Raw genomic sequence first — 12458 nt, 5'->3', positions numbered from 1 at the left:
TAGATCCCTTGGATTGACAGAACTATCAAATAAAGGTCAATGCAGCGCATGTGACCCCCAAATTTAATTTGTTAATTTATTTTTAATATTTTCACATTTAAAAAACTAAAAAAAAAAAATGAAGAGCCTAAAAAAAAGATCAGATATTCAAAAAAAACAAAGAGCCCTCAAAAAATCGAATGGTAAAAAACATTTTGAGGCATAATAAAAATACAGGATATTAAAAAAAAAATCCTGGAGCAAGAAAAAAATACCAAATCGTTAAAAAAAATTGTACATGCATTAAAAAAAACCTGATATTCAAAAAAAATCTAAGAGCCTAAAAAATATAAAATGTTTAAAAATATCTAAGAGCCCAAAAAAATCAGGTGTTAAAAAACTTTTGAAAGTACAATAAAAATACCAAATAGTAAAATTAATTTTGACAACTCCAAAAAAGTACTAAATGTTTAAATTTTGAACGTTTGAAAAGCTTATCAGATATTAAAAAGAAATCCAAGAGCCTAAAAAAATACTAATGTTCAAAAAATTCTGAAAGCCCCAAAAAAATTAGATGTTAAAGAAAAATTTAAAATCCTAAAAGCACCATATCGTAAAATAAAATAAAATTCTGAGAGCATGACAAAAAAAAAAAAAAAAAAAAAACCAGATATTAAAGAAAAAAAAAGCACGAAAGCCTAATAAAAGTACAAATGTTCAAATAATTTCTAAAATCCTAAAAAAATCAAATATTCAAAAAAAAAACTCTAGAGACCAAAAAATACTAGATATTTAATAGAAATATTAGAATCCAAAAAACAAAATAGATGGTAAAAAAATCTGAGAGCATGATAAGAATATCATATGTAAAAAAAAAAAATATATATATATATATATATGTATATTCAGAATATCTATGGTGAGGACGGTTCGCATGAGGACCACAGTATTAGTGACGGTTTTTCATAGTATTAACGACGGTTTCTTAGAAAATCGTCATCAATACTATGAAAAATCATCACCAATAATGTGGTCCGCATGAGGATCATCCGCACCATAGACGGACTGTATATGTATATATATATATATATATATATATACATATACAGTCCGTCTATGGTGGACGGTTCTCATGCGGACCACAATATTGGTGACGGTTTTTCATAGTATTAGTGACGATTTTCTAAAAAATTGTCGTTAATACTATAAAAAATCATCACTAATACTGCGGTCCTCATGCGGACCGTCCTCACCATAGAATTTCCATATACATATATATATATATATATATATATATATATAAGGTCTTAAAAAAAATACTAGATCATTAAAAAAATTTGAGTGCTCCACCCCCCAAAAAAAAAAAGATTGCGCGAAAAAAATTTCGATGGCTCAATAAAAGCACCTTATGTTTTTTCGAAATTGTTTTGAACATTAGATATTTCTTTTTTAGGTCTCAAATTGTTTCTAACCATATGGTATTTTTTCTGGCACTCAAATTGTTTTAACCATTTGATATTTTTTCAAAGTTTAGGAATTTTTTTTAAACATCTGATATTTTTTTGAGTTTTTCGAATGCATTTTTACTATATGATATTTTTGAGGCATTTAATTTTTTTTTTAACCATTTGGTATTTTTTTAGACTTTCTGAATTCGTCAGAACACCTTATATTTTTTTTAGCTATAAGAATTTTTTTACCATTTAATATTCTTTTTTGCACACACAATTTTTTTAATCATCTAAAAGGTTTTTGGGCTCTTAATTTTTTTGTAATATTTGATATTTTTTGTAGTATTCTGATTTTTTAACATCTAGTCTTTTTTCTAAACTTTCAGAATTTTTTTTTGAACATCTTGTAATTTTGTGGGGCTCTCGAAATTTTCTTTAATCATATGATACTTTTATAGGCTCTTATAATCTTTTTTGAACGTTTGGTATTTTTTTACCATGCCCTTGAAATTTTTTTTTTTTTTTTTTTTACCATTTGATATTTTTTGGACTCTCCAATTTTATTTTTTTTAACATTTTGTATTTTTTTGGACTTTCGGAATTTTTTTTGCATTTTTAAATAGAAAAATATCAAAAATAAATTAGAAAATAAGATTTAAGGATCACTGCATGTGATCTATTTGACTGTTTTTATCAATTTTAACATAATTGGATCAATTTATAAAGATTTTGAAAACATAAATATTAATATAAAAAAACTAATTTTAAAGACTTCAAAACAAACTTCAGTGATTTTAAAGAGTAATAAAATACAATTATCCCTATTTTTCATTATAAAGTCTTTTAAAAATGAATCATTTAATTTTAATTATTTTAATTATCATTTAATATGTAAATCTTAATTATTTATCAATTATGATAAATAGTATTTTGGAGTTTGGACAAGAATTTGGGACTATTCCTATCCTATCTCAGTTCAAACCTTGTAACAGACACAGGTGAAACGTGTTAGTTTTCCAGCAGCAAGCCGCCATAGCCACCAAAGAAAATGAAACTCAAGTCAAAATTACATGCAAAAATGAATACGGAAGAAGCACATTAAGATGATGCATAAAAAAAAAAAAAAACATGCATGCAATTCATTTTTTATCCGTGTTTTGGCTTCTTTTTTTCCACGACAATGTGATAAGGATTTGCGATTATGCTTATCCTATCTCAGTACAAAACTTGTAATGATATAGGTGAAACATGTCAATGTCCCACCAACAGACCACCATTGACATTAATGACATGGAGCTTAGAGACAAAATTGGAACCGGAAGAAGCCTATAAATATGCTGCCTTCTCTATGACGACCACAACCACCACCATCGCCACCAATGCATTTGATGGGGACTGAATTGAAACTTCGGATCCGAGACACCGCGGCGCACTGCCGTCTTACCAAGCTTTTGTCTGCATTCCATGTCGAAACGCAACACCAAGAGAATTTCTTCTTCGACGGTGCAAACAACGAGCTGTCATCACGACAAGTCGTGCTCTTCCTTCGGTTCTACAGTGATGACACCCCACAATGCTTCATGTCACTCAAAGCCAGGGCAGTCCTGGACGAGGGTGTGTACAGGGTTGATGAGGAGGTGGAAGAGAGTTTCGAGCCAGCGGTTGGGCGCGCCTGTATCGCCCAACCGGAGAAGCTTTCGTCGGTGGAGTGTGGAATCTTGAAGAGGTTGAAGGAGGAGTTTGGGGTTCGCAACTTTGTAGGGCTTGGAGGGTTTGTCAATGTGAGGGATGTGTACAAGTGGGAAGGCTTGAAATTGGAGGTTGATAAGACTCTGTTTAAGTTTGGGACTAGTCATGAAATTGAGTGTGAAACTAGTGATCCTGAAGGAGTCAAGAAGGTTCTTGAGGAGTTCTTGAAGGAGAATGGGATTCAATATTCTTACTCACAGGCTTCAAAGTTTGCGGTTTTTCGATCCAAGAAACTTCCACAGTTACTGAATTGATTTAGGTGAATTTCATAAATTTGGAAGCAGTAATGGTTAGGTTGATGGGAATGAAATTTTTGGGTTGTCCTTGTGATTTAAAATTGAATTGGCTGCATTTAGGATTAAGAGCTATGAGTTCAATCGGTCTCTTTTTTCATTGAGTCTTCCAAATGATGGAAAATGTAGACACCAACCAACTGTTTTAAATTCTACTATATATATAGCCCTTTTTACAGAAAACTGTTCTATAATTTTTACCGCATAACATAAAAGTGGATTCCTTTTGTATGCACGGTGAAGGGAAAGGGAAGAGTTTAATTTGTTTGATTTGTTTTTTGCTAGGATACGTGTAGAATGGGAAGAGCTTTATAAAAGGGAGTCTTTTATTTTGTAAATTACCGTTAGGTTAGTGTTAAAAGACAATAATTATGAATATAGAAGTAAATAAAGTAACTGATTATTAAGGAATTAAAAATTAGAAATTAAAATTTAATTTAATATCAAACTTCAATGTGATTATCATCGTTTTGTTATTGCTTTGGAAAATCTCATACCACAATGCCACATGCATAGAATTTTATATGCCTATAATATTATCAAGATGTGTTTTTTTTTTTTTTTTTAACCCAAAAACTTCAATGTCATTAACATCTATAAAAAACATAATAATAATAATGTAATTTTTTTTTTTTTTCTTTGCTTACCTTATGTAACGCATATAAAGTTTTTCCACATCCTACCGAATTTTGTCAGAAGTATAATTTGTGCGGTAATATATTTTTGGACGTGGAAAAACGTTTATATGCATTTCGTCATTTTATAGAGTAAGCTTGCAAGCTTAACATAGCAAGACTAATATAATATATATGGACTTGGATCTCTCTTAAATCAACGCCTAAATCGCACTTTTTCTTCTCAACTTGAAGAATATATTAGAAAAAAAAAATGGCAGAGGTAAAATCCAACAAGAATTCTAATAAGATTAAACATGTTCCGACAAAAACTCTAATATTTTCACCTCTACATTTTTTTTAATCACGTAGAAGTTTTTTTCATTGTTTTTCAGAAAGTGTTCTATTTCTTCCTTACTTTTAAGATTAGTTGAATTTTACAAAATAATTGCTCAGTTCTATTTCCAATAAACAATTATTTATAATTTTCTATTGGAAAAGCAGTTTGAGTGGGCTTCTCTGTTTATTTATTTTGGTGATGGAAAGTTGAAATATTTTTTCAACTTCAAGAATATATTATTAAAAAAAAAATGTCGAGGCAAAATCCATCAAGAACTCTAATAAGGTTAAAAATATTCCAAACAGAACTCTGTAATATTTTCATCTCTACACTTTTTTTTTTTTTTCCAATCACCTCGCATTTTTTCATTGTTTTTCAGAAAGTATTCTATTTTTTCCTTACTTTTAAAATTAGTTGAATTTTATAAATTAATTGCTCAGTTCTATTTCCAATAAACAATTAATTATTTTGAGTGGGCTTATCTATTTATTTATTTAGGCGATTAAAAGTTTGAATTTTATTTTTATTTTTAAAAGCTAATGAAATTAAATGAATTGATAAATCTTACCATCATATGTTATAAGATTTTAGGGAAAGAGTTTTTTTTTTTGGGGGGGGGGGGGGGGGGACATATCCAATTGTTTTCCACTAGCAAAAGCTACTGCAAGTTCAACCCAGATCTTTTGGTCAGATAAAATCGCTGGAATTGCAGTACCTATACTCATCCAGCACCTATGGACAAATAAAGTTAGATATGTCTAAATATTTCCAGATAACTCTAGGAACTAGAGTCCTAATTTACTATAACTTTCTCTACCTATCTTGAATAGTCTAGAAATATATAACAAAAGAAAGAATTTGGGACAAGAATTTTTTCTTATCTTTTCTTTGGTGTGGAGAATTGGATTTCTTCACGTGTTATCTTTTTTGTTGTTTTTTAGGAGATGGGATGAGATTTGGGATTATTCATATCCTATCCCACCATACCAGTCCAAACGTTGTAACACACATAGTTGAAACGTGTTAATTTACAAACTAACAAGCCACCATTTCCATCAATGAAAATGGAACTTAAGTCAAGATTACAGACAAAACAGAAACCGGAAGAAGCTTATCAATATGCTGCCCTTATCCGTGATGACCACCACCACTATCGCCACCACTCTTTTATTTTATTGCCGTGCCATAATATTAAAATTATATATATATATATATATATATATATATATATATATATATATATATATATATGTATAATTTTAATATTATGTACTAATTAAAGTTATAATATGTCACAATTTTGATCGAATCCGGAAGAGTCAAATCGTATGGGGACAGAACTGATCACTTCGGATACCAGACGCCATGGCGCACTGCCGTCTTGTCTGCATTCCATGTCGCAACACAACACCAAGAGAATCTCTTCTTCGCCGGTGCCAACAAGGAGCTGTCATCGCATCAAGTGGTGCTCTTCACGTCACTCAAACCAGGGCAGTTCTGGTCGAAAGTGTGTACCGACACTACAAAAAATTTGGAAACCGCTACAAAATTCTCACTGATAAATATAAATTTATCACTTAACATATACATTACTTAACAAAAATAGAAATTACCATCTATGTAGCTTTCATATTCAAGTATGTGACAAATTCTTTTTTGTCACAAAATTTTATCTCACAAATTTAAACAATGGCTACAAAACTACCAGTGGCAAATGAAAATTTATTATTTTGTACAAGTGATTAGTGACCAAAAAAAAAAAAAATTTGTAAGTAATTTACTAAAAGTATATTAGTACTACATTATTCATTTTACGGTGACAAAGGTACATGTGTCACATAAAACTCTCACAATATTATTTAAAATAATGTTAACTTAAAACGGTTCTGTTTGGAAAATTGACCCAACCACACCATGCTGATTTGAAAAAAATACCCTAATAAATTTTCAAAAATTTCTCCATCTTTCTCTCCCTCTCCCTCTCCCTGTCGATCTCTTCTCTCACGATCGCATGACCATCTAGGCCGCCGTACTCATCAGAGCCCTCACCAAGGTCTGTTGTTGCACCTGCAAAATCTTCTCCGCTTAGGACCACACCGCCGCTGCCAACGCCATCAAGCATGACTCTGTTACCGTCTTTGCCTAGAAGATTGAGACCCTTGAGGAGTACCAGTGGTGTGCTGAAAATGCCCTAATCAAAGCCTAGTTGGTGGATCCAATTCGATAATCGATGATGGTGGTTATTATAGCACATCCTCAATCATGACGCGAAGTCGTGCAACCAGGTGGCAGCAAATCTGTCGCCTCGTTTAGTTTGAATAGAATGAGCCAACAAAGAACTCAGATGTGTCTTGTTTTTGAGTGGTATGCTGGATTCTTTGCTAAATGCAAAGCGCTCTGACTATCACAAAACAGAGTTATTTTCTCTTGTTTGTGTCCAAGCTCCTCCAGTACCATTTGCGAACAAATTGCCTCTTTTCTAGCTTGCAAAGCTGCAATATATTCTGCCTCCATTGTAGAAGTAGCCATGACAGACTGTAGTTTTGAAACCCAGCTTACAGCTCTTCCAGCAAGAGTAAACACATACCTTATGGTGGACTTGCTTTTATCAAGATCACCTGCATAATCTGAATCAACATAGCCTCTACCAGTAAAATCTGATCCTCCATAACATAATGCAGCATTTGAGATACCCTTCACATATCATAGGATCCTCTTCACAGTATTCCAATGCTCTCTACTAGGATTCGCCATGTACCGACTAATCGTTCCCACTGCTTGTGCAATGTCTGCTCTTGTGCATACCATGGCGAACATTAAACTATCCACTGCTGATCCATACGGTACTCGAGACATTTTCATCCTCTCTTTCTTGGTGCTAGGACTCATACTTAAGGATAACTTGAAATTAATAGGAATAGGGGTAAGAATTGGCTTATAATTTTGCATGTTGAAAAGCTGCAAAATTTTCTTAACATAATTCTTCTGAGAAAGCCATATCTTCCTATTATTTTTGTCTCAGTAAATTTGCATAACTAGAATCTTGTTTGCCAATCCCAAGTCCTTCATTTCAAACTCCCTAGCCAACTGTGCCTTCACATCTTTAATACGATCTTCGTTGGGACCTGCTACCAACATATCGTCAACATACAACAGCAAAATAATAAAATCATCATCACTAAATCTCTTATGATAAGCACAAGGATCTGAACTAAGTCTATTATATCCAAGGCTCATGATGAAGGAATCAAATCTCTTATACCAACATCTCGGTGCCTGTTTGAGACCATATAGAGATTTGTTCAACCTACAAACCAAGTTCTCTTTTTCTTTTTCCTCAAAACCTTTGGGTTGGAGCATATAAATATCTTCATCAAGTTTTCCATGAAGAAATGTAGTTTTTACATCCAACTGCTCTAAATACAAGTCAAATGTAGCACATATTGCCAGGACCACACGAACTGTTGTAAGTCGAACAACAGGAGAAAATATCTCATTGAAATCAATACCTTCTTTCTGAGCAAATCCTTTCACCACCAATCTAGCACAATACCGCTCCACTTGGTCATTGCTATCTCGTTTGATCTTATAGATCCATTTGTTGCCGATAGCCTTCCTTCCCTGTGGTAGTGGAACAAGATCCCATGTCTTGTTTTTATGGAGAGCTTCAATTTCTTCTTGCATTATGGCCATCCACAAAGAAGCTTTTGAACCTTTTATAGCCTCGTGGAAAGTTGATGGCTCTCCATCCCCTGTAAGAAGGCAGTATGCAACATTGCCCTCCATAATGCATTCTGAGTGCCAAGCTGGTTCTCTTCTCTCCCTAGTTGACTGTTGAACTTGTAGAGTTGCAAACTCAACTTGCTCTTGTTCTTCGTGCTCCGGTGCTGCTTCAAAAGAATCCAGAACATTTTGTTCTTCCCTTTCTTTGACTTGAACTATAGTAGTCTCTAGTTTCTCTTTCGACGTGCTATCAGTTTCATTTGCTTGTATTTTATTTTCTTTAAATATCACATCTCTACTGATTATTACCTTGTGGGCAGTGGGATCCCACAGGCGGTACCCCTTAACTCCATCAGCATACCTTAAGAAAATACATTTTCTGGATTTTGGATCCAGCTTTGATGTTTTTTCAGCGTTGTACATAACATAAATAGGACTTCCAAATATATGTAAGTGAAAATAATTAGCTGGCTTACCAGTCCACATATCCTTTGGCGTTTTTAGATCAATTGCGGTTGATGGTGACCGATTGATCACATAGCAAGCGGTCTTGACTGCTTCTGCCCAAAATCACTTGGCCATCCCTGTAGTTCTCAACATTGCTCTTATCCATTCCAGCAAGGTTCTGTTCATCCATTTTGTTACTCCATTTTATTGTGGAGTGTATGCCACCGTGAACTGCCTCTTGATACCTTCTTGTTGACAGAAGCTATCAAATTCTGCACCAGTATACAAGTTCCACCCGCGCTTTTAATATTTTGAAAATTGGAAATACATCCACTTTCCTTTTGATTGGATACACCCAACATCTCCTGGAGTAATCATCAATAAAAGATACAAAGTATCTTGCATCTCCTAGGGACAGAAATGGTGCTTGCCAAACATTGGAGTGGATCAACTCTAAGATAGCTTTGGTTCTAGTATTAGAATTGCTAAACTTTAATGGATGCTGCTTACTAATAACACAATGCTTACAAAATGATAATGAAACTTTTTTTAGCACTGGAAGAAGCTTTTGTTCAGCAAGAATCTTCAAACCTCGTTCCGACATGTGGCCAAGCTTACGGTGCCACATCATCGCTGATTCTTCTAGAGAGCTTACCAACGCTGTAAATGCTTCTCTTTCTTGTAGTGTTTCTCCTTTAAGCATGTACAGATTTGCAGCTATCTTTTCCGCTTTCATCACCACAAGCGCACCTTTAACTTTTTTCATGGTTCCATATTGAATATGGGTTTTGCACCCACTATTGTCTAATTCTCCCAAAGACAATAAATTTTTCTTTAGGCCTTTCACATGTCGTACCTTCTGGATAGTGCGAACCGTACCATCATACATCTTCAATTTGACAGTACCAATACCAATGATCTCCAAGGCATGATCGTCATCTATGAACACAGATCCTCTCGAGATAGGTTCATATTGGTGGAACCATTCTCTACGAGGGGTCATATGCCATGTTGCTCCTAAGTCTATAAGCCAGACATCAGCAAATCTTCTTCTGCCTTCAGTAACTATTCTTGCTTCGCTATGTAAAATTTCACCATCATCCGAGGTACTCGCGACACAATCTTGAACTTTTGAGGACTCAGCACCTTTTTTTTTGGCTTCTTCATTCTTCTTAAGATGCCAACACTTTCTTTTGTAGTGCCCTTTCTTGCCACAGTAATGACACTTGACATTCTTCTTGCTTTTGGATTTTGATCTACTCTGATTTTGACTCCCACTGGGGCCACGTTCCGTTGATCTCAGTCTCGTCATCGCCAAAGCTTCAACTTGTTGTGAGCTTCTCGATCTGTCTTCTTTGCTTTTGCGCCGACTTTCTTCTTCAAGAATCGCAGCTACAATATCATCAAAGACTAAAATTTCTACGTTGTTGGTTATGTTGACAATGAGTTGATCATACGAATCAAGTAGACTTTGAAGTAGAATTTCAGCATGTTCACCCGTATCGATGTTATGCCCCATTGCTGTGAGCTATGAAAATAAAGTATTGAGGGTGTTGATGTGGTCTATCACAGTAGTTGACTCCATCATCCGAAGAATGTAAAGCCTTCTCTTTAAGAAAATTTTGTTGTGTAGTGATTTGGCCTTGTATAATTTGGTGAGAGTGTCCCAAATTTCTTTTACCTTCTTTTTCTCCGCCACATTGACAATACTTCATCGGCTAGTGCTAGATGCAGATTAGCAATAGCATTACCATCCATCTCATTCCACTTATCATCATCAAGGAACTCCACGGGCTTTTCGCCAATTGCCACCAAGCAGTTATCTTTTCTTAAAATTGCTTTTATTCTCATTTTCCAGAATGAGAAATTATTCCCATTGAATTTTTCTATTTCGTACTTCGCCGCCATTGTTGCAGATACCTATGAACATGGTTCTGATACCACTTGTTAGGAAATTAAGGTATAAAACTCACAATTATAGCTTAAATAGAAATGATAAAAATGAGAATTTATGTGCAAAATAATCAAATAAAATATACACAAAATAATTGACAATTGTAGAAGGATTTTATTAAAGCAAAAGAATAAAATAATTTCTCTCTAAAATAAGGAGAGTACAAATAACAATACCCTCTCTTTTATAATAGGAGAAAACCCACACACTCTCTTACAAAGGAAAGACATGAATATTTAGGAAAAATCCTTTCTTAATTTTCTCTCTAATACTCTCCTTCTCTTTCTTTGTTTCTATGTGTATTTCTCACACCAAAATGGAATCACACTTTGAAAAGAAGGGAAATACATAAATATATATAGATGAATATGGCGGTAGAAAGAGGTGGTAGAGCTTGCAAAATTCAAATTGAATTCCTTTGCTAGCTGTAGAGAGCTTGCTGCCGTGCCACCTATATTCCTTGCATTAATTGTTCCTTTTTGGTCAAACAAAATGGCTTAAGGATAAAAAGAGTTGTTGCCACCTTAGTAAAAGTATGAAGAAGTTTGAAGAAGCAAGAAGAAGCTTGCAATAATTACAGCACCTCCTTTGACTGGTCAATTTTCTTAATTGATAAGCAAATATGGCTTTGCTTGCCACCACAGTATGTTCTGCCTGGAGCTAAGATGGTGAATGCTGATTTGGCTAGGATTATTAACTAAGATGAGGTTCCGTCTGTTGGTTTTTGATTATTTGCTGATGCAATTTGATTTTTGTAGGATTTAACACTGATATAGGCTTTTCTAGCTGTTGATTTTGTGGGTTTTCTTGATTCCTTGTAGATCTCTGTTTTGCAACCTTATAATTGATCTGGGTATTAAACTTTTGTTCCATGCTATACTTTTGTGAGTTGTTTCCGATTTATTATCTATTTGATGTAGCTCTATGTTTTACTTTTCTTGCTAGTTTTTTAGTTTCATCTGGGCATTGGCTTTTTTTCTATACTTCACTTGTCAACTTTTTCTAATATAATTTTTTTTTTTTTGGTCTATTAGTATTGCTTATTGCTCTCTTCAATTGTATACCCAATTTGCTTCTCAATGCAGGCTACTATGGGATAGGTATTTTGATATCTATCTTTAGATTGGATAGACTTTTAAGGAGGCCTCATTGGGAAAACCTTTTGGTTTCTCTTTGCTTTTTAAGTTTTATTTTATTCATGTTCTTAAATGTGGAAAATAGTTAGCTTGGATAGCCTTTGATGTTGAGTATTGTGGAAAATTTACTTGAGCATCATATTGGAAACCTTTGATGTTAGTTGGTGTCTAATGAATTTTGTAGTACAAGATAACCATTTAATAAAGTATTATTCTCTTATGTTAATTGCATTTCAAAAGTTTCATGTTAAATTTGTAAATGATAATTAATGATATCATAATCAATTAGTAATATCTAATTAAAAATAATTTTTATAAAAAAAATTTGATAATTGATATAGTATTTTTAGTTACAATACTATTGTCACCAAATAAAATTAAAAAAAAGTAGTTTCAATGGCAAATTGAATAACTTAACCATGGTTTATATCATATAGTAACAAGTCAATGACAAACAGTTGTTTACTTGTCACTAGAAGGGTTCAATGACAAATCAGATATATCACTAATGTTTTAAGTGACAAAACAGATGTGCCACTGATGGTTTAAGTGACAAATAATATTTTATACCTAACTGTGTTCATTGTCATTGACGGATAAGTTTGACCAGCTCATACATATGTATTAGTGACAAAACTTGTGTGAACAATGACAAAAAAATATGTTTTATGTGACAAAAACTAATGTCATAATAAAGTTCCAATTTATGACGAAATTTTTTTTGTTGCAGTTACATGCTCTTTCGTAACAAACTAAAGTGTCCATCACGAAC

General features: G+C 33.4%; 1 protein-coding gene across 1 annotated transcript; it reads left to right on the top strand.

The window, feature by feature from the left end:
- The first annotated feature begins 2375 nt into the window (after positions 1-2375).
- On the top strand, positions 2376-3655 carry LOC125421212 (triphosphate tunnel metalloenzyme 3). Its single transcript, XM_048469380.2, has one exon. It carries the CDS (start codon positions 2810-2812, stop codon positions 3431-3433), a length of 624 nt encoding a protein of 207 aa, XP_048325337.2. The 5' UTR covers positions 2376-2809; the 3' UTR covers positions 3434-3655.
- The last annotated feature ends 8803 nt before the right edge of the window (positions 3656-12458 follow it).

This window comes from Ziziphus jujuba, chromosome 1 (genome assembly GCF_031755915.1).
Source record: "Ziziphus jujuba cultivar Dongzao chromosome 1, ASM3175591v1".
NCBI lineage: Eukaryota > Viridiplantae > Streptophyta > Magnoliopsida > Rosales > Rhamnaceae > Ziziphus > Ziziphus jujuba.
This window is presented reverse-complemented; position numbering and strand designations above follow the sequence as displayed.